The following is a 20,981-nucleotide window of genomic DNA, read 5'->3' as shown; positions in this document are numbered from 1 at the left end:
GAGCTCGCGCACGCGGCGCTGCTGGTCGGCGACTCCTCCGCCGACGGGGTCGGGCCTCGCAGGGGGGAGGGGCAGGGCTGCCGCTGGATGACGAGGGAGGTGCTCGACGCGCACGTCGCGCTGGCCGCTCTCGCCCACGCAGAGGACGACGAGCACGACGACCGCCGGCGTAGGGCGGCGATGGCGCAGCTCTGCGTCCGCACCGAGAGCCTCGGCGTCGACCGGAGCGGCCGCCGCTACTGGGCGCTCGACCGGCGCGCAGCTGCGGAGGGAGGAGGGCGCGGGGAGGGCGGGGAGGGCGAAGGTTCCGCTGCCGTGTGGGCGGAGCCGCGCGCGGCGGCGCAAGCTGGCTGGTGGGAGCTGTACCGAGGATCGGCGTGCGCGCAGCTCGCGAAGTCGCTCGACCCGAGGGGGGTGCGGGAGCGAGCGCTCCAGCTGGAGATGCGGTCGCGGTTCGGTGTGTGATTTTTCGTAAAAGCGGCGCCCCCGCGCCGATGAAGCAGGGAACGCCGCCTCGGCCCGCTCGCTCTGCCACCCGCGCCGCGCCCGCCGCCGCCCCGGCCCCGCCGCCGCCCCGGGCCGCGCCCGCCGCGGAGCGCGGGGTTCGGCCAGCGTCGGATAACACAATCTTGAGACAATACTCCACGAGACAGAGACCTGGGGCTGCTTCTGAGCCCCGGCAACGCCATGCTATGCGTGCGCCCCCTCAACCAAAGATCTTCTTGTAGCCCTTCTCGCCCAAGATTGCCTTGTATTTCTCGTCAAACTTGCCCTGCGGCAGCGGGGGTCCAGGGGGGTCAACGGACACGCGGGGCCAGCGATGCTCGGCGACTGCTCAAGCTAGCAGCACGGCCGCGGCAGGGCGGTGCGCGTCTCGGTGCGCGCCTGGTTCTGCTTGAGCTGCTCCATGACGCCTGCATCGAGCCGCTCGCCGAGGAAGTCGCTGAGGGTGGAGGTGCGGTTCGCCAGGTAGGCGAAGAAGCCGGCGGCAAGCACGTGCTCCCACGGCCCTGCGGGCGCGATCGGGGCGTGGTCGGGGGGCGGAAGCCGGCGCGGAGGCGGGCTGGAGCGCACGGTGGAAATACGGCGCTTTTCTCAGGGCGTTGCAGTAGATCATGGTCCACACGCCAAAGGCGCTGCCGCCCAGCGTGCACGCGGCGAAGCCCATGGCGCCCCAGCTCCCGTTCGAGCAGAAGCGCTGCCCGGCGGCGAGCGCTCTCTGCTACAGCGCTCGAGGAAGAAACACATTTGGCTTTCTTTCTTTCTTTTGCATAGGCGAGAAGGGGGAGGCAATTGCCGCCCGTCCACCTCACAGGATCCCGATGTGGTTCTCGAAGGCGGTGCACAGGCGCGCGAGCGCGGCGGCGGCGGAGAGCGGGTACTCGGAGATGGATATCGTCTCGTCGACGGGGTATTCCGGGCTCACCGAGCCGTGCGCCATCGCGCCGGCCACGAAGACTATCGGCACGTCCTGCGGCAGCGCCGGCACGTACTGTGGCAGCGAGACGAGGCGCCCACCGTAGGAGAGGCTGACGAGGCGGCAGTTTGGCGGCAGGTGGTCGATCACGGGGTTCTTGACCACCTTGAGCAGCTTGTGCGGCCCGTTCGACGCGCGGATTGACAGCTTGAACAGCAGCTGCGTCATCAGCCCACAAAAGCGGCGAAACGTGCGCGGGATCCGAATCTGCGGCGAGACCTGCAGGTGTCGCGCGCGCAGCGGGGCGTCAGCGCGCGGCGAGAGGGCGGGTCGGCCGGGTCGGCCGGACGGAACCTCGATCAGCACGCCCTTCTCTGTGCGCACAAAGAGCTTGAGCAGGCCCGCCTTGTTGAGCGGCGAGTCGAGCAGCATCAGCATGCTCTGGTGAAGAATGTCGGGCCGGAAGGCGGCTGGGTCGCGCTGGTGCTTGCGCAAAAAGTTGCCGTGGTCGTCCGAGTTGAGCAGCACATGCTCCGACCCCACCTTGCCCGTCTCGAGGCACGCCCGCTCGAGCACGACAATCACACGCGGCTGCTTGGCGACGCGGCCATCGGACTCGTAGGTGGAGCACGCCGGCTCCTCGGGTGGGGCGGCGGCCGCCGGCACGTCGACGCGCTTCGCCTTCCGATCCGTACCCGACTCGGCGCCCTTGCGCTTCTTCATCCGGCTTGGACACGAGGCTGTGGGTTTTTCACAGCCTTGTTGTTGAGAAGGATATACCGCAAATGGCGCTGTGCGTTGGTCTGTGAGAGAGGGTGAGGTGCGAGCCCTGGAGGCCCTGGGGATGGGGGGAGACACATACGCACAACCCCGGGCCCGAAATCGCACAGTGACAGTCAGACATGCTGACTTGGCCTGTACATACATGTACTTTTCCGGCAAACAAAAAGGAAAAATTTGCGTTTCCGGAAATTTCCAGGGAAAACAGAGGGTGTTTGGTGCTCCATTCTGGAAACTCGCGACTTTCCCTCCCTGAGTCTGAGAGCTGGTCTGGGGCAAAATCTGAGGCAAAATCGAGGAAACCGGCAGCATCCCGGGCTTTTTCCAGGTATACCCGGGTTTTTCCAGGTATACCCGCAAAATACCCGGTATTTTGCCGATTTGGCTGATTTTGGGCCCAAACCAGCCTCAGATTCGGCTCAGAGCCCGGAAAATTTGATGGTTTCCCCGGGAAAATAGAGAGGAAAAGAGAGGGTGCTGTAGAGAAAAAAGGAAGAGGGAAAGAGACGGGGTGCGAGAGGAAAAGCATATACAGCCTAAATGCTGACACGCAACACGGGGTCCCAGGGAAGGCGAGCAAAAACCTTATCGCGCGCGCTAGACGCCGACTCGGAGGCCGCACCGGTCATCGCGCAGCCGGAGAGAGAGGGAGGCGCTCAATCGCCGAACTCGGGTTCATTCACGCTCCCTCGCTCCCCACGCGCCACGGCCACACGCCGCCGCCCAGACCCCAGTTCCCAGAGCTGAGGGAGGGTGCGAGAGGATGTAGAGTGTAGAGCGCTGTAGAGCTGTAGAGATGTAGAGAGCGCTCTGGAGCGCTGTAGAGCTGTAGAGCTCTACATCCGCCGCGTGACGCGAGGCGGGTGCGTTGTAGAGCGATGTAGAGCGCGATTTTGCTGTAGAGTTTGTTGTCGAGGCTCTACACAGCCAAACCGCCGGGAAGGCAGTGACTCAAAGAGGTCGAGTCGCACTAATGGGGTGTCTCCGAGCTTACTGGAGCTCTGATGGACGGCCCTGACTATCCCTGACACACAGAGAGTCACTCTGACGGCACACAACACCCTATAACTGCGTCATGACCAGCCTGCCATGCGTCGCCGGTGCCGCATTCGTCGCACCAGTGCTTCTTTAGCAGGCGGTGGACTGTCGGCTGCGAGGACGGTCGCATTTGCTCGAGGCGAGAGGCGAGCATTCAGACGCATTGCATGCGCCATGACTCGCGCCAGCGCGTGCGGGAGCTCCTGGCTGAGCGTTGAGTCCAGGCGAGTTGCGCTGGCCACTATCGCTACGCCGAGCCGAGCTGACGCGCCGAGGCGCCGGCCAGCCGCAGCCCTGAGGCATGCCACAGCAGCAGAGGCACCTGCCACCCATTGGGCGGGCACACAGAAGGCCAGGGCAGCACACTGGCAGGTGCAACGCGCCTCATGTCGGAGAGCGAGCGTGCCTCGTTCGCCGCTTATGATGTGAGAGTTTGTTGTAGAGATTTCACGTTGTAGAGGGCCTCTACATCGCTCTACAACGCACCCGCCTCGTCACGCGGCGGATGTAGAGCTCTACAGCGCTCTACAGCGCTCCAGAGCGCTCTACATCTCTACAGCTCTACATCGCTCCGTACACTCTACATCCTCTACACCCTCCCTCAGTCCCAAGAGGTGAGAGGACTCCCAGACGCCAGAGGCGTGTACCGTGTTCGGCCGCATTTTCGCCATTTTTCGCTTTTCGCCTGCGCGTCCTGGGGGCGATATTTTAAGTGTATATGAAGCTCTTACATTGCTTCATTGGTGGCACTCACAGCACCGCACAGCGCACAGGCAACAGACACCGAGGTGCGTCTGGGGGGGCGACCCCCCCATCTTTGTTTACCGAATGCGTCTCTGGATTAGAGTGCGTCTAGTAGGCCTCCTACTTAGACGCTCGCTGTCCTCGGTATGCTCGAGCATCCTAAGATGCGCGAGTCTATATTAGTTGCTCCGCGCATCCCGAATTGCTCGCGGCATCTCCGATTGGCGTTGCTGTCTCAAAAGACGCGCCGCGGTGCATACTGTGAACAGCGCGTGTCTCAGAAGACGCGCGCATATTTTGAACAGCGTGTGGATCTCAAGAAATACACGCACGTATAAAAACAAAAAAGAAAACGAAAATCGGTGTGGCGAGCGCTGCGCGGCGGGCCGTGCCCCCGGCTGTGCGCCGCGGCTGCTGCGCTACTACTCGCACAGCCGCGGCGCGCCCACCCGAGCACTCGTGGGTGGGCGCCCTATAGCCTCTCCGCGCAACGTGCTGGGGCACGGACAGCGGCTCTCACGTGTGGCAGCGGCAGCAGGCCCACCGCTGCACCGACTCACACTGAACAGCACGCACAGGACACAGTCACAGAACACTGCCCCTGACGCCACTCACGGCCACGGGCTACTCAGACTTGGACACAGGCACCTCGCTTAGCACTCCGTGCACGTGGCTGCCGGTTGCCGTCACCAGCGCCGCTTCCTGCCCAGATCAAACACCTGCGACGTGGCGGAGGCGATGAGCGGCCCGCGGTCGCCGTGAGAGCGCGCGTGGTGGGCGACGGCTCACCGATCGAGCGGAAGCGGTCACGCTGTGGGGGCGGCGGAAGCGGTCACGCTGTGGGGGCGGCGGCGAGGCGGGCAAGCCACCCGCAGATCCCCAGAAGGACGCCGTCGCGAGGTCGAGGGCGGGCGGCGGGGGCGGCGAGAGCGAGGCGCGAGGCGCGAGGCGGTGTTGGCGGCGGCGGTGGCGCGGGCGGCGGCGGTCACGGAGCGGGGGCGAGAGGGTGGTGGCGAGCAAGACACCCGTGCGCGCTGCGCGGTCGCCGTTCTGACTCACATGCCTGCGGACAGCGCCGACGGGTGGTGAGGAGGGCGGCGAGCCGGCGGGCACGGTGTGCGCGCGGTCGCCGCGCGCTGGTGGGCGACAGCTCACCGAGCGAGGAGCGAGGAGCAGGAGCAGGAGCAGGAGCAGGAGCGAGTCGGGATGCCCGGTCCCTCAAATCGCCAAGTCAAACAAGAAAAACCGCGCGGCTGGCCGACTCTCGGAAGTACGCTGTCTTCCGTGTCTAGGCGCACGCCCACGCCCTCAGCCTCGAACTGGCCCCGCTACCTGCCGCGCAAACTGGTTGGTGGGGGGGGAGAGGCGGCGTCGCCGTCGGATCGTCGTAAGCAGTGCATGCAACTTTGGTCTTTGCGCCCAGAGCTCGTGGCGCGAGCAGATGCATGCGCGGTGCTGAGAACCTGGTTCTCCAGGAGGGGCAGGCCGCGAGGAGAGACCTCACACGAGCACTCAAGGCAGGGCCCCCAGGGGGTGCCGAGAGATCACACCGCCTTTTCGTGCTCCCTGGCTCCCTGCTCCCCCCTCGGTGCCCGGTGCACCCGACACACGGTGTCTCCTGAGACGCTTCCCTGTCCAAGTATAGTAAAATGTGAGCTAGTATGCAAGTGCCATCTCAGAACAGCTGTGCATCTATAGATGCTTGTGGCGTCTAAGATGGAACGCGTAACAAAAGACACGGCGCGGCTATCTCCAGGACAGCCATCGCATCCTAGAATGCCCTGTGTACCCGAGACACATGGTATCTTTGAGATGAAAAGTGCGTCCAGAATGCGTTTTTGCATTCTAGGACGCATCGGTAAACAAAGATGGGGGGGTCGCCCCCCCAGACGGTGCGAAGGAGCTGCGAGGAGGCGAGAGCCGACACCACACGCCCTGACACGCGAACAGCCGACTCAGCGCACGGCGAGGACCAGCGAGACAGACGAGAGACTACTTACTCCCTCGGATCCGGGAAGGAGCCCGAACCCAGGCAGAAAGGGAAAAAGATAAATATAGAAGACCACCAGATGAGAGACGTCAATGGGAAGAAAAGGAACTCAGTACTCACAACGCGTCCAGGCCCACCAGCCTCCTCATCTGGCTCACCGCCTCCTCGAGCGGGTTCGTCGTCTCCGCCGCCACCTCCTGCCGCACGGCGCCGAGCCAGCGGTCGACCACCTGCTCGGAGCCGTACCAGCGGTCGGTCGGCAGCGTCGTGCCCGCCTCGTTGATCGAGTGCAGCACGCCCGGCAGCACCACCTGCCTCGCGCCCTCCAGCAGCGTCCACTCGAGCGGCACGACGCCGTCGCCCGTCACGTCGCCGCGGCCGCACGTCATCAGGTACGAGTTGAAGGCGACGCGGGCGGCGGAGCCCTCGCCGCGCATCGCGTACACGTTGTCCACCGACGCCGCGGCCGGGCTCTGCGCCTTTGAGTCGTCTCCAACGATGGCGTCGCCTCCGACGGTCACATAGGCGATGCCCTCGCGGGCGAGGAAGGCGCCGGGGTAGTCGTCATTGACGGCCCGGATCACGCCCTGCGTCATGTCGGGCGTACCCTCCGGCGGCGGGAAGTGCGGCGCGCCGAGCGTGACAAGGCCGCTCACCAGCTCGGCAGGAGCAGCCGCGCCGCCGCGCCACGCGCCGCCGTCGGAGAGGGCGGCGCGGCTCAGCCAGCCGCCCGCCGAGTGGGCGATGAGGAGCACCTTCTTGCCGCCGCTCTGCGCGTGCGCCTCCTCCACGGCGCCGCGCAGACGGTCGATGAACCACGAGTAGGCGGGACCCTCCGGCGTCGCCCACGGCCGCCACACGATCGCCGCGAGGAGGCCGAGGATCACCCGCGCCCACTCGACCCGTTCGCACGGCATTGTGCGCACGTCGGTGAAGCCGCGGCGCGCCAGCACCGACTCGAGGCCCACGTCGGCGTCCTGGCCGAGCGGCGTCTTGTAGTCGATGTCGGCGTTCCCGAATCCGGGGACAATGACGACCGGCGAGTCCTCCAGCGCCATCGCCGATCTGCGCACGAGAAGAGGCGGGCGCACGAGAAGAGCGCTGCTGAGGAAGAGCATCGCTGAGTCGTCTCGGGCTGGTCGGCGCGGGGAGGAAAGAGAGAAAGGGAATACCCAACAAGAACACAACGCAGTCTGGGCAGAGGAACGAGAGAAGAATATAGGGTGGATAAAGCGCCTGTTCACGGCATGGAGGGTGAGTCACACCGAACGTACCGAGCGAAGAGCTGAGCGGAAGGAGGACGGGGAAGATGACTCAGAGGAGGACGAACCAGTGGAAATTCAGTTGTTTGTCAGATGTCACGATGCATCCGAAGGGGACCCCAGCGCCGGCATCATCCGTAGAGGCACGAGTGTTCGAAGAGAGAGTGGACCTGAGCAACAACATGACCTGTAGGCAAATGCTCGGAGTGGGAGTCAGAAATGTGGTCCTTGCGCGAGGGGAGCTCGATAGACTCGAGGGGCCAGGATACGCCGCGAGGAGGACGGAGTTGCGCCGAAAGGCGAAAGAAGCCGCGAGAACAAGGGACCGGCAGGCGGCGGCGCCGCAGGACGAGACAGAAGAGAACGACGCGACAGAGGAGGAAGTGACAAGGGAGAGAGCGACGAGAGTGGGACGGCCGCGAGGTGGCACGAAGGTTGAAGCGAGAATCGGAGAGAGACTGCGAAGAGAGATAGGAAGAGGCAGACTCCCTAGGGTAGGCGACGGCTAGCGCATCACACTCCTCTCCTTAAAATCCCTGTGTGGTGGCGGCGTGCCGTTCTCCCATCCCTCCCTTGGGTTGTCGGTTTTCTTTCTTTCTTTCTTTACAACGCAGTCTCTCACATGACAAGCGATCCCACGACAGCGATTGTGGGGACTACATGACCCGTACGTGAGGGGTGGAGGGGCCCGTCCGCAGAGCTAGGCGGCGCGGGCACCCACACACTCCCACCCCACCACCCAGAGCTCCTAAAAAACAGGGCTCCAGGCCCCAAATGACGTGTGAGTGTTAGAGTTGTTTGGTATTGCTAAAAATCTCTCAGAGCTCCTGTGCCACTAGCCGCCTCGCTTCCGCGACACGGGATGGCAGGCACGACTCGGCAACCGCGAGCCGCTCACTCCCCCAGTCCCATTCCAGCATCACTCGCTTGCTTTTTTTTCGCTCCAGTCCTGCGGATCTTCATTAGTAGACCGGAGGGCTACGAAGCCTTTCACACTCCAAGGGGCTGTTCCAGCATCTTCCCCGTAGCGACAGAAGGAAGGGACTTGAGAAACGGCTAGGGAAAAAGAAAAAATAGGACAGTTCTCAGACAGCTCGGCTCGCCTCTCAAGCAAGGCGCCCGTGTTTTGCGAGAACTTGCTTTGTTTGGCAAACGCTTGCTTCGGCACTCACCGCCAGCGGCACTTCTATGGAACACGCGCGCCAAAGGCTTGTCTTCACAACTGGCACGCGCTTCTTCATAAGGGAACCCGGACGGCGCGCACAATTAACTCCCAACCGTGTGTTGTCGCTATTTCTCTGCCGCGGACAAAAAATAAGAAAATGCTCCTCACAAGTCCGCCAGGTGACACGCTCGACTTTCGCCGCGGCGCCTGCAAGGCCGATCGGCAGGAATCAAATAGTCGCCCGTCTCCGCTGCCCTACTCAGCGTACAGTCGCTGGGTGCGGACGGAGCACTTGGAGTGCAGTTAGCAGCCGGACGCAGGCTTGGTTCTCGCGTGCTGTTCTCATCTTTGTCGGTGCGGTTGACGTGGTGGCAGGAGCGCAGCTAAGCCGGAGGTTGTCCTGCGGGAGCCGGAGGCTGTCCTGCGCTGAGCTTGGTTGGCCTTTGTGCTGTGGGCTCGGGTCTGCCACCGAAGCTTCCTCAGCTGTAGGTTTGAGATGCCGCGGCTCTACTATTCGCTCGCTATCCGAGCTCTCTCTCCGGCGAAGGCTGCAGCTTTGCTCGTGGCTCGGCCTCTCTGCAGCCTCGACATGTTGGCGGTGTCTGAGAGCCTCTGACGTCGGCGGCCTCTCTCTATCCCTCTATCCCTGCCCGCTATTTTCGCGATCCGCACCATAGGTGATGCTCGTGTAAGCCACCGCTTCATACAGTTGCTCCCTCTCCCGCGGAGCAATCACTCTCCCGCGAGCAATCTCGGGTGTTTAGATGCGACCAGAGAGTATCCTGCTGCGGGTAGTCACCTCGGTCAGGCCCCCCTGCCTGGTGCGTGGTCGAGCCCCGCGGCAGGTCACTTACTTATGACTCGACCACGCACCGGTGTGGGGGGCCCTAGTTTTTGTCGTGTGAGAACAGGCACCTCCGAGAACAGAGATACGAGATGTGGTGCACGCGCTCGCACTTCCACTCTGTGTGGCGGCTCCCTCGCCCAAGCCGCAGGACATTCTCACCACGCATGGTTCCGGAAGACGCAGATATGGCGCTTTGCCCTACCCAGTAGTGACGAGCATCAGAGATGCTCAATTGTGTGGAGCACGATGCTCATTCTGCTTGCCGGAAGCGTGGCGCTTGGCGGGCTTCTGCTTGCTACCGCTCTCCCTTCTCAACCTCTTCGGTGGAGAACCCTCCACTCGGGGGATGGCATGGACTGCTTGCGCTGGCGCCGGCGCCGCCACATCCGCCGCAGCGATCGCCGCCGCATCCGCCGGCCGCTCCCACGTCGCTTCATTCGAGGGCGAGACGTAGCACGGCGTGCCACACGAGGAGACGGTGACCCACCAGCCATGGGGGAGGCCGGCGGTCATCCGAAGCAGCTGCGCCTGCAGCAGCTGCTGCTGCTGAAACGCCGCATCCGCCGCGGCGGCCTGGACGTTTCGCCCTGCTTCGATGCTCGAGGACGAGGATGCCTCACTCGCCTCTCGCGCCAATCGCTGAACAAGCTTCCTCGCCGCTTGCGAGTCGAGCAGCCATGCCGTGCTCTGCGTCAAGGCCGGCATCACCGCCTCCCGCGCCGCCGCCCGCGCCGCCGCGTCGTCGCCGAGCTGCGCCGCGAGCTCAGTCACGAGCGAGCAGACGGCGCGGCCCGGGTCCCGCGCCGACAGCCAGAACGGGCTCTGCTTCACCGCCTGCACCGCCGCCGCCCGCGCCGCCGCCAGCGCCGCCGCGTTGCCGCCGAGCTGCGCCGCGAGCTCATTCGCGAGCGAGCGGACGGCGCTGCCCGGGTCCCGCGCCGACAGCCAGTCCGGGCTCTGCGTCAAGGCCGCCAGAACCGCCGCCCGCGCCGCCTCCCGCGCCGCCGCGTCGTCGCCGAGCTGCGCCGCGAGCTCAGTCACGAGCGAGCAGACGGCGCGGCCCGGGTCCCGCGCCGACAGCCAGAACGGGCTCTGCTTCACCGCCTGCACCGCCGCCGTCCGCGCCGCCGCCGCGTCGCCGAGCTGCGCCGCGAGCTCAGTCGCGAGCGAGCGGACGGCGCTGCCCGGGTTCCGCGCCGACAGCCAGCCCGGGCTCTGCGTCAAGGCCGCCAGAACCGCCGCCCGCGCCGCCTCCCGCGCCGCCGCGTCGTCGCCGAGCTGCGCCGCGAGCTCAGTCGCGAGCGAGCAGACGGCGCTGCCCGGGTCCCGCGCCGACAGCCAGTCCGGGCTCTGCTTCACCGCCTGCACCGCCGCCGTCCGCGCCGCCGCCGCGTCGCCGAGCTGCGCCGCGAGCTCAGTCGCGAGCGAGCGGACGGCGCGGCCCGGGTTCGGCGCCGACAGCCATCTCGGATTCTGCTTCAAGGCCGTCATCACCGCCTCCCACGCCGCCGCGTCGCCGCCGAGCTCAGTCGCGAGCGAGCAGACGGCGCTGCCCGGGTCCCGCGCCGACAGCCAGTCCGGGCTCTGCTTCGCCGCCTGCACCGCCGCCTCTCGCGCCGCCGCGTCGTCGCCGAGCTGCGCCACGAGCTCCTTCACGAGCGAGTCGAAGGCGGCGCGTGGGGCACTTGCCTCCAGCACGCTCGGGCAGCGTGCCACCACCGCGCGCCGCGCCTCGGCGTCACCAAAGATGCACGCAAGGTCCTCGAGCCGAGGCTGCACTTTGATCGACGGCAAGCACAGCACCGACGGCGCGCCCAGCAGCGTCTTGAGCGCATCGGCGCTGCCGCCGCCGCCCACGACTGCAAGCACGGCCGTCACCGAAGGCTTCCGGTTGGTCTCGTGCCACTCCGCGAGAGGCTCCGCGGGTGACGCGTCTAGCGCGAGGGTCCAGCTCCGCTGAGCTCTTGTCTCGCTTGCGCATCTCCTCCGCACGCTGGCGCCAATTGGGCACGAGGGCGAGGTCGAGCTGCAGAAGCGAGCCGGCCAGCCCGTCCATCACCGACTCAAAGGTGGCGCCATCCCCTCGCAGGGCCTCCCGCACCGACTCCACAACCTCCGTTGGGGGCGAGCGCAAACCGAGCAGAGCCGGCAGGACGGATTTCAGCACGTAGTTTCTGCCGATGCTGTCCAGGATGGTCGTCTCCACCCGGTCGACGACCGACCGCGCGACCCACCGGGCGCCGGCCGACAGGTCGGGGGTGACTCGAGGCTGCGAGGTCGTGCGAGCCTCGACGCGCTTGACGTGCGACTGGTAGTCGGACAGCTGCAGCCGGAGCCCCTGCTCAAAGGCCGCCGTGGCCGCCCTCCGCGCACGGCTCAGCGCGGACTGGCGATTGTCACGCCGCAGCGACGGCAGCATGAGGCCGCAAATTGCATCCGTCTTGCACGCGACCGACATCGCGCCAAAGTAGGCGGTGATCATGAACTCCGGGTGGTACGTCTCGACCCAGCACGCACCCATCGCAATCACCTGCCGACGAAGCTGCAGCGACATGCACCGCTGAGCGGCCTGACCGCACGCAAGAAGCACCGCCTTGCTCTCCAATGCGTAGCTGCAGTCGCTGCTCCGCGCCGACAACGCGCAACGCTCGCGCAGCAGCTCGACGAGGCGAGCCGAGTCGCTGAGCGTCTTGCTGCAGTCCAGCTCACCAGAGTCGCTCAGCGTCGGGTGGACCGCCACCCAGAGCGTTTTCTCGCTGCAGCAGCCACCGCCGCCTCCGCCGCCGCCGCCTTCGCCGCCGCCGCCGCCGCCGCCGCCTCCGCCGCCTCCGCCGCCGCCGCCGCCGCCGCCGCCGCCGCCGCCGCCGCCCTGAGCAGCGTTTGCGCTGATGCTGCCGAGGGCGGGGCGGGTGGTGCTGGGCTGCGCGGCACCATCACCACACAGATCAGGGGGCGACGCCGGTGCGCATCCCGCTAGCCAGGTCATGACGGCGTGGAGGAAGGCTTCACGCTTGGCCGCGAGAGCCTCGAGCAGCGCGTCCAGGTCGGCGGCGGCCTGCCCGCCATCTTGCTGCTCCTGCGCGCTCAGGCGCACGCTGCTGATCGCGTAGTCGGGGCTGCAGCCGGCCTCGTCGCTGCGCACGGGCCGCGGCAGCGCGACGAGCTGCGAGTCGACGACCACGAGCGCGTTCATCGCCTCTGCAGCGCTGTAGCCCGCGAGCTCCGGCGCCACGCGCGCCAGCAGGTCGATCGTCGCCGAGGTGGAGAAGCCGCCGAGGAACGGCCAGTCATGCGCATGGCTCTCCCCCGGGTAATGCAGCAGAACGACGACGCGGGCAGACTGGGCATCACGACCGATGTAGGGCACAACCACTCCGTACTGAGCAATGCGCTCCTGCAGTCCGAGTCGGGGGTCGAAGAGCAGCGTGATCCACTCGAGCAGCGTTCTCCGCACCACGTCGTCGGGGCAGAAGGAGGTGTGGTCGACGAAGTTGCGGATGCCGTCCAGGGTCTTGAGGTCGGCCGTGCGCCGTCGCTGCACATCAACTTGCTGCTCAAAGGCCGTCTCGGGCGAGCCCTCGGCAACGTCCTCACCGTGCTCGCCGGGCGAGTCGCCCTGCCGCGCCTCGGCGGCGTCCGCGTCGTCGCCCCCGCCGCCGCCAGCTCCGCCGCCACCTCCCTCGCCATCCCCGCCGCCGCCCTCACCCTCGCCCCCGCCGACGCCAGCCCCGCCGCCGCCGACCACGGCGGCGGGCGCCTTCCACGGCAGATCCGTCTCGGCCACGGTGAGCTCACCGCCCGCTCCCCGTCCGTAAAAGGCGACGAGGCCACGTTCGACGTCCACCACGGCCTCTTCGCTGCTCTGCGCCACGCCGAGCCTCAGATCATCGCCCTCCCCCTCGCCCTCGTCGCCCGCCTCGCCCTCCCCGTTCTCCGCCTCTCTCTCGTCGGTGCCCGACGCGCTCACGTCGCCCTCCTCGCCGCCGCCCTCCTCCTCGCTCTCCGAGCCGCTCCCGTCGTCGGCCGAGCCTCCGGTGGCGACAGGGGCAGTCCTGGACTGCCGGCGCACGCGGCTGCCGCAGCCGAGTTTGCCCTCCGCGATCGCACGATCGATCGCCGTGACAGCCGCCGTTGCGATCGAGTGAAGACTCCGGTCCGGCTGTGAGAAGACGCCGGCGCAGTCGAGCACTCGAGCCACGTCGGCGAGCCGCTTCCAGCCGACGCCGCGATAGCCTTTGTCAAGCGCCGCGTCGTTGCTGCCGCTGATGGCGAGGATCAGACCGATGACGATCGCTCCATACTTGCCGGCGAGCTCGTGCAGCGTTTTACTCGGTTCGCTGAGCTGCGGTCGCGTCGCGGAGATCTTGCTCAGGTCGTGCAGCAGCATCTGCCCCGTGCTAGACCACCTCCTCACCTTGCTGTGGTCCGGGAAGACGACGGGCACACTGTAGGTGAACATGTCGCCGTCTCGGAAGAGGACGGCGGCGGGCTTCCCCGACGCGATGAGCTGCGAGCACAGCATCGCCCCCAGGTGATCGTTTTCCACGCCCGGGCGCGCCACAAGCACCTCCACGCAGATGCTGCCGGCACGCGTCTCCCCAAGCAGCGCTCGAAGCAGCGCTTGCTTCAGCGGACGCCCGTGTGAGCAGGCGAGGACCGCGTTGCGGACCTTCTTGTCTGCCTTGGCGGCCGCCAGCAGCTGCGGCGAGCTACCCGCTCCCGTCGAGGCGAGCAGCTCGCGCGCCGCCGCCACAACATCCGCGCGCCGCTGCTGCTCGCGCATCGGGGGTGTATCGGCGTCGTCGCTGGCGCCGCCTTCGATGACGCCCTCGAAGAGCAGGACGAGCTGGCACGCCCAAGCCGCGCAGCAGCGCACGGTGCGAAGAAAAGCTTTGACCAACCCGCTCGCGTCTCCATAAAACCACTTGCAGCAGGCTTCGATGTTGGATCTGCACACGACGGAGTGTGAGAGCAACGACGCATCCGCGAGGACGACGGTGTGTCGCCACTGGCCTCCCATCAGGCTGATGTTGGTCGCAGCGCTCTTGGCGATCGGCGTGCCGTCCGCCCCTCCCATCTTCTACCTGCACGACGGACGGTGCGCCGTTCCGACATCACTTGCCGTGTGCCCCACGTCGCGGGACGTGTTTGTGGTAAGCAGCCGGGCGTGCGGCGCTGGCGAGTGTCCAGCGAGTGTCGTCGGCAGTGCGGCGGGTGGGAGAGGAGAGGCGACAGTGCGGCTAGTGGGAGAGGAGAGGCGGCAGCAGAGAGTGGGTGCGCTATGTAATATACTGGCGAGACCTCGTCGAGAGGGTAGGCCTCTGCTCTCCAAGACCGCTGCTTGCGACCTAAAGTCGCAAACGGCACCACTCTGATGCAGCAGCGTGCACGGTACGTGGCCTCCCTACCATCTCGCACTCGTACACAGTAGCCGCAGCGTAGACAGTACCTAATTTGCGAGCTAGAACCGATTAATGGGCGATCCTTGGCTCGCATCGAGCGCAGGTGGCCCGATCCTCGCGGCTGTCCTCGATATCATGGTGTGCAATGCCGTGGGGTGGAGGTGTGGCAGGGCTCGGGCTGTCTCGCGCTCTCACAGTGAGAGGTGGAAGGCACGGCAGTCCCACCAGCGATCCCTTCGCGGCAGCCCATACGAGCGGAGAATCAGAGGAGCCTCACCGTGTGATGCGTCTCTCTCTCTACCGGGAGAGCGGATGGCGTTTGCGTTGGCCGGATATTGCCGTCGGCGGAGCGTGCCAGCTGGCTCGGCGGGGTCGGAGGGCCGTGCTAGCGACGCTGCTAGCAAGAGGCGAGGTGCGATGCGGCGGCGTCGTACCGTTGGCGTCAGAGACTCGGACGCGCGACGGCGAGCCGGCAGCTGCGTCTCCTGGCACGAGGCGGGCGGCCGGGCGGCGCTCTCTCGAGTCGTCGCCCTGGACTTCGCCTGGCTTCAGCCAGGATGGCTCTGATTTAGGCGGGATCGCCAGGGTGGGGGAGGGTGACCTCCGATCTATGATCTGTGATCGGTGAGGGTCCGCCCGCAGGCGCATTTTCTATACCGAGGCGGTGCCCGGTGCCGAGCGCAGGCAGTGCCCACAGGTCAGACCTTAAGACAGCATCGACCATTGTAGTCTCTCTCTGCACTCTGGGCGCCAGGGTTGGATGGGTGGTTGGTGGAGTCGAGGACCACGAGGAGTACCCGTATCCCGTCGGGTCAGGGCTGAAGGCGGGGGAGACCAACCCGATCTCTCCGGCGTCCCGGGAGCGTGATTGACACCGCCCTCTGTCTGTGCCAACAGCCCCCCATCGCCCATGGAGGTTCAGGTAGGAGGCCGCTCGCGTCTAGCCAATCACGAATCAGCTTATAGCGAGCGGCCTGGAGCTCTTGGTGTTCGGCCAATGGCGGCCGAGTCTCTGGTGGACCCCATCGCCATGCTGGTTAACACTCTGGTTATTACAACGCGCAGCGTTATGAACAAGTACCATCTCCGCGATGTTACTTCCCCCAAAATAGATAGAACCGCTGGAGTTTGCCCCGCATCCACACCGGCGCCTGCTCGATCGTGCTGTCGAGCGCGCTCGCCACGTAGCGCGCAAGCGACGCGCTCCGCAGCCGCTCCGCACTCCACACCGCGCGCTTGCCGATATCGTACAAGCAGCCGTCAGCGAGTCGTTGATCGCTGCCATCAGCCGCGAGTCGCTCCGCGCAAACGACGCCAGCGCCGCCAGTCCATGGCCGAGCACAGCGTCGCCCACGCGCAGGCGCGGTGCGCCGCCGACGCAGCGAGCCACGTCTGCAGCGCAATCGCTGCCGGGAGGACCGGGGTCGCCGGGGTACACGCCGAGGACGTTGAGCACGTCGCGCACGCGCAGCTCGCACGCGACCTCGCACGTGCAGCTCGACCTCGCCGTCCGCGGGCGGGGAGCTCTTCTCGGCCTGAGCACGATCCGAAGGTTCACGGCGCCGCGCGCGTCGAAGTGCATCCAAACAGGCCCGCTGATTGAGCCGGGCGTCTCGGCCAGCCGTAGCACGCGTGGCCGGCCGGCGTCGAAAGCGAGCTCGGGCTCCGGCAAGCCCGAATACCCCAGCCGAAGCATCGAGGCGGCCGCCGCCGAGCCCGCCACTGCCGCGTCGAGGTCAATGACTGGCAAACGGCACGTCGGCGCCTCGGACCGCACTCGGCGGGCCAAACCCACCATGCCCACGTGCGCAGACGCGATAGAGCGACGTGGCGCCCGCGCCGGACGAGAAGCTCGACGCCGCTCCGGAGAGGACCAGCGATTATCGCCGCCGCCTCGGGGACGGCGACGGTAGACAGCGCGCGCGCTGTCCATGCCGGCACGTACAGGTGCCTCTTCGGCGACCCTGCACACAGACAGGAGGGGTGACAGGAGGCTAGTCGACAAGTGCGGGCCGGGGCCGGAGGGAGGGCGGACGCGCGGGCGAGGCGCGCGGGCAATCTCGTCCGCCGTCGCACGCGCACACACAACAAGTGCCACGGCGAGGCGCCTTGTGAAGGAGGTGCAAACCATCCCTCAGACGGTCCTCGCGCGATGGCTGTGTGGCGCGGGAGACCGCAGGAGCGAGAGGGGGCGGGCCCGGGCCGGAGGGAGGGCGAACGCGCGGGCGAGGCCTGCGGGCGTCGAGGGCTGCAGCTGGCCCGTTGTCTCCGTGCTCAGCCTGCCGAGAAGAATTCTGAAACAAAAGGTTATTCCCACTTGCAGTCTAAGACTGAAGCAGTCTGTGAAGTTTTCAGACTGGGTCAGACTGCATCAGACTGCTTCAGACTACTGCTCAGACTGGGGGAGCACAGTCTGACACAGTCCGCCGGAGTCTGACGCAGTCTGGCGCAGTCTGACACATGTTCAGACTGCACCTCAGACTGCACCAGACTGCGCCAGACTGGAGGCATGCGCTCCGACCGACCCACACTCTCGTGCTTGCTCCCTGGTCCCTCGCCAGACTGCGCTAGACTGCGTCAGACTCCGCTAGATTGCATCAGACTGCCTCAGACTGCTTCAGACTTCCTCAGACTGCTTCAGACTGCTTCAGACTGCTTCAGACTGCTTCAGACTGGAGCAGACTGGAGCAGACTGGAGCAGACTGCGGCACCCCTGACCACCAGGTCTGAGGCCCGTTGCCAGCCGTTGCCGTCTGCTCTGCGCGGATCCGTTGCCAGATTTTGCGACAAGGTTGCGCCCCTTCTGCGGATCAAACCCTCAAATGAGAGGAGTCGCGTTGCTTGAGAGGAGTGGGTGATCACTGGTTGTGAGCACAGAAACATGCGCAACATCAAATTCTTTGCAGCACGGCGATCGTCATCACGTCCCCGCGCAGAGCGTCCCACGCAAAGCTCGAGACGCAAACCTCGTCGAGCGGGCTTCAGCGCCTCGGATCATGGAGCGCAAGCCCAGAGGGGCTGATTTTGGACAGTCCAAAATGCATCGGGTCAGGACGGATCATGCGTGATGCCCTCGCTTCACATAGGTCCCGCGTGCGCAAATGGGCGTGGACGCGCAGGCGCGGCTCGCTTTGCAAGGTCGCTGAGGACTGTTCCGCGGGCGTGTTCCGGGGGGGGGCTCGTAAGTTATCTTAACCCTCGTACGCAGATGGGTTTGAGTGATTTTGGCCCCCCCCGCCCCTAACATTATGGCCGACAGCGCGGCTGGGAGGCTAATGTTAGGGGCGGGGGGGGGCGATCTGGTGTCCAGACCAGGGCGCGGCGCTATGAAAAGACGTATTTTGTCATATCTGCGTACGAGGGTTAATGGGCAAAGTCGGCGAAATCGAAAATGCCTGTTTTCTCGTTTTTCGTGCACTACCGGCCACAGCTGTGCCTCAGGCATCCAAGTCGGGCAACATGTGGGCGGCACGGGACCGGAGGCTTGGCCCTAGGCCGAAGAAAGGGTATGCGAGGGTGCTCGCGAGAACCAAAAAAAAAACGGCATTCGCCAGCAATCACTGTTCGAGGAAAGGACCTCTCAAGCTCGCGAGCCAAGCTCAAGCTCGCGAGGACACATAGAACATATGATCCACCGCCTCTCCGCTTTCGCGCTCTGCTGCCTCGCCTATGCGCTGCTGCTGGAGCCGCGGCCGCTGCAGCCAGCTGCGCGCGCTGCCATCGCCGCGCCGGTGCGGAGTCCTGTGCCGCTCATGAAGGGCAAGGCCAAGGCTGCAAAGGCGGTGAAGGTGCTGCTGACCGGCGACGTCAAGGGGCTGGGCAAGGCGGGTGAGCTGGTGGACGTCAAGCCTGCGTACGCAGAGAACTTTCTCGTGTCCAAGGGCCTGGGAAACATCGCGTCGAAGGAGGTGATTGCGCGCGTGGCAGAGGAGGCGGCGGCGGCTGCAGCGGCAGCGGCCGAGGCGAAGAAGGCCGCCGTCGAGTGCAAGGCCTCGCTCGCGCAGACCTTCGGCAAGAACGGACTCTTCATCGAGTGCCAGGTCGGGCCGAACGGCAAGCTGCACGGCTCAGTGACGGCTCAGGACGTGGCCAGCCTCATTGATCAGCGCGCAAACGTGAAGCTTGACAAGCAGAACATCGCGCTGCCATCAATCTCGGAGCTTGGCACCTACTCCGCAGATCTGAAGCTGCACCCGGAGGTTTCCATGAAGGTCGATCTCGTGGTGAAGAAGAACCCGATCACCATCTCATAGACGTGGCATTGCGCGCGCTGCCACGTGCCAGTAGCTAAAAGAGAGAATAAATCAGAGCACGCGCTGACAGCCTTGCAGTCAACGTGTGCTCCACGATTATCTTCTAGTAAACCAAAACTGCTCGGCGAAAAATAGGAGTTAAAATCCGGAGGGACCGTGAGAGGTCCGCAGCTGGTCGCGCGCGTGACCGAGACCGTGTGTGACTCTGTGTTCAAGTACTGTTTCGAGCGCGGCCCCGGCCCGCAAAAATAAGCGCAACGCGCCGCCAAGCCGCAAGCGCACAACAAAGAATAATGCCAATGGCCAGCTCACACGTGGCAGCGGGAGCGGCGCGCTCCGCACTCCGCGCAATAATCGACGCGAGTGGGGAGTGTGGGCGAGTCCTTTGGTTGGGTCGCGACGAGACAAAGACGGGCCTGGCGGTGGCGGGGGCGCCGCGATCATATATTGCAGCGCGGTGTGGCAGTCCTCACCGGCACAGTGCGGACCGGTGCAGCTTCAAAACGGGAAGGCGCCCTCCATCCAGCTGAGGGGGTTAGGGATGACGACGTGTGGCGTGTTCTCGTCGCCTCCGAGGCCAACCTTTGCGCCTTCGCCTGCGAGCAGGTCGGGTAGCGGGCGAGGAATAAGGGTGCTGCGAGGCCGAGCCATCGCAGACCTAGAGGGCCGGGAAGGTGGCACTCACCCAGTTTGACTGGGAAGCACGGCGCCATGCACGGCGTCCCGCCGACGACACACACCTTGAAATCTCCGTCAGCCTGCCGTGGGAGCAACCGCAACGGCCAACGCTGAGGTTTTGGGGGCTAGAGACCTCGCTAGGACGCTGCACAAACCTTGGCGATGCTCATCTTCGAGATTCTCAGGTTGAGGTCGTTGGCGCCTGCCTCCCCGTCGCCGCCGTATGGCATCCACCACGCGACAACCTGCCGAGGTGCTGTCTGCGTAAAGAGAGCGCCGGTGTGCGGCGGCGGCGGATGCGGCGCAGACACGCCTCGATGTCGGCAAAGCCCACCATGAACTCGGAGGCGGAGAGCACGGGCAAGAAGTTCATGAGCTTGCCACTGAGGCGCATGTCCGGGTCTGTCGTAAAGGCGACGCTGCTGAGTAAGAGGGACATCCGGAGCGGGCCCGACTGACACATTGCCGCCGTGACAGACTCCGGCGTGATCCCGACCCCGCCAACCTTAATCTCATTGATGTGGCCAACAACTTCACCGTCTGCTGCCGATGCACCGTCGGCGAAGCTGAATGAGAGTGTCATCTGGGCAGGGGGCGGGGGGGGGGGGGTTGAGAGGCGGTCGCCTGGCACGCGTCAATGCCAAGAGCTCACCGTCCCGACTGGACTCGGGACCTGGATCGGAGTCCCCGTCGTCTGGCTCTCCTACTTTGCACTGTCGGGCTGAGTCTCCTTTCACAGTCGGCGCCCCCCCCGTGGCGGTTGGTGCACCGCTACGGCGCTGTTGATGGCTTTGCTCAGGATGTCGCTCGAGCATAGCTAAGGCGGGGAGAGGGAGGCGCGTCGGAGAGCACATCCCGCCCGCGGTGTTGCTTTGGCCTGGCGCGTTTAGTGCACCACGCCAAACATCGAATTAATAAAGCCCTCGAGTTGCGGTATGATCGCGTTGATAATAGCGTCGCCAGCTGCGTTCGCCATGTCACCGGCTGAGTTCCACGCGTCCTCAAAGATGCCGCGTTCGTTGGCGCCCGGTGCAAGGCCAACGCTGGCGTGTAGCGTACTGAGGGCTTCCTTCTTCCACCTGTATCTCTCGATGAGATAGCTCGACATGCAGTTACCTCCGCCACCGGGCAAATGCTGCTCGTGGACGTCGAATGCCAAGTATTCCTGCCCCGTCCCATCTGGCTTGACCCGCCCATCCCCGCTTGGGTCGGGATTAACAGGAACCAGGCCTTGCTTCTTCTGCAATGCCTGGGATGCCTGCTTCTGCTTCCTCTGCTCTTCTATGCTCATGGTAGATCGCAGGTAGACAGACGTGCTGCCGGCATACAACGCCCCTGGAGCGACGGACATGTCGACGACCGACGGGGCGCAGGGACGGCCGCGTTTCGGCGTGCGCCGTGAATT

At 65.5% G+C, this 20,981-nt stretch overlaps 5 protein-coding genes across 5 annotated transcripts; 2 read left to right on the top strand and 3 right to left on the bottom strand.

Moving 5' to 3' along the window:
* Positions 1–87: 87 nt before the first annotated feature.
* EMIHUDRAFT_223705 (hypothetical protein) lies at positions 88–465 on the top strand (the record flags this gene model as incomplete). Its single annotated transcript, XM_005791584.1, has 1 exon — positions 88–465. The coding sequence occupies one exon, from the start codon at positions 88–90 to the stop codon at positions 463–465; it is 378 nt and encodes a 125-aa protein (XP_005791641.1).
* Positions 466–1,309: 844 nt separating this feature from the next.
* Positions 1,310–2,424, bottom strand: EMIHUDRAFT_313005 (hypothetical protein; the record flags this gene model as incomplete). The annotated part of the gene is made up of 3 exons (XM_005791583.1): positions 1,310–1,696; positions 1,772–2,032; positions 2,404–2,424. The coding sequence occupies 3 exons, from the start codon at positions 2,422–2,424 to the stop codon at positions 1,310–1,312; spliced, it is 669 nt and encodes a 222-aa protein (XP_005791640.1).
* A 2,179-nt stretch (positions 2,425–4,603) lies between these two features.
* On the bottom strand, positions 4,604–5,823 carry EMIHUDRAFT_223703 (hypothetical protein; the record flags this gene model as incomplete). Its single annotated transcript, XM_005791582.1, has 3 exons — positions 4,604–4,681; positions 5,135–5,196; positions 5,769–5,823. The coding sequence occupies 3 exons, from the start codon at positions 5,821–5,823 to the stop codon at positions 4,604–4,606; spliced, it is 195 nt and encodes a 64-aa protein (XP_005791639.1).
* Positions 5,824–6,085: 262 nt separating this feature from the next.
* EMIHUDRAFT_223702 (hypothetical protein) lies at positions 6,086–7,366 on the bottom strand (the record flags this gene model as incomplete). The annotated part of the gene is made up of 2 exons (XM_005791581.1): positions 6,086–7,034; positions 7,332–7,366. The coding sequence occupies 2 exons, from the start codon at positions 7,364–7,366 to the stop codon at positions 6,086–6,088; spliced, it is 984 nt and encodes a 327-aa protein (XP_005791638.1).
* A 10,995-nt stretch (positions 7,367–18,361) lies between these two features.
* On the top strand, positions 18,362–18,871 carry EMIHUDRAFT_46490 (hypothetical protein; the record flags this gene model as incomplete). The annotated part of the gene is made up of 1 exon (XM_005791580.1): positions 18,362–18,871. A coding segment is annotated over one exon (510 nt), but the record flags the coding sequence as incomplete, so codon positions are not given.
* Between the last annotated feature and the right edge of the window lie 2,110 nt (positions 18,872–20,981).

Source organism: Emiliania huxleyi (assembly GCF_000372725.1).
Source record: "Emiliania huxleyi CCMP1516 unplaced genomic scaffold EMIHUscaffold_111, whole genome shotgun sequence".
Taxonomy (NCBI): Eukaryota; Haptophyta; order Isochrysidales; family Noelaerhabdaceae; genus Emiliania; species Emiliania huxleyi.
The sequence above is the reverse complement of the archived record's forward strand: the minus strand, read 5'-3'. Positions and strand labels throughout refer to the sequence as shown.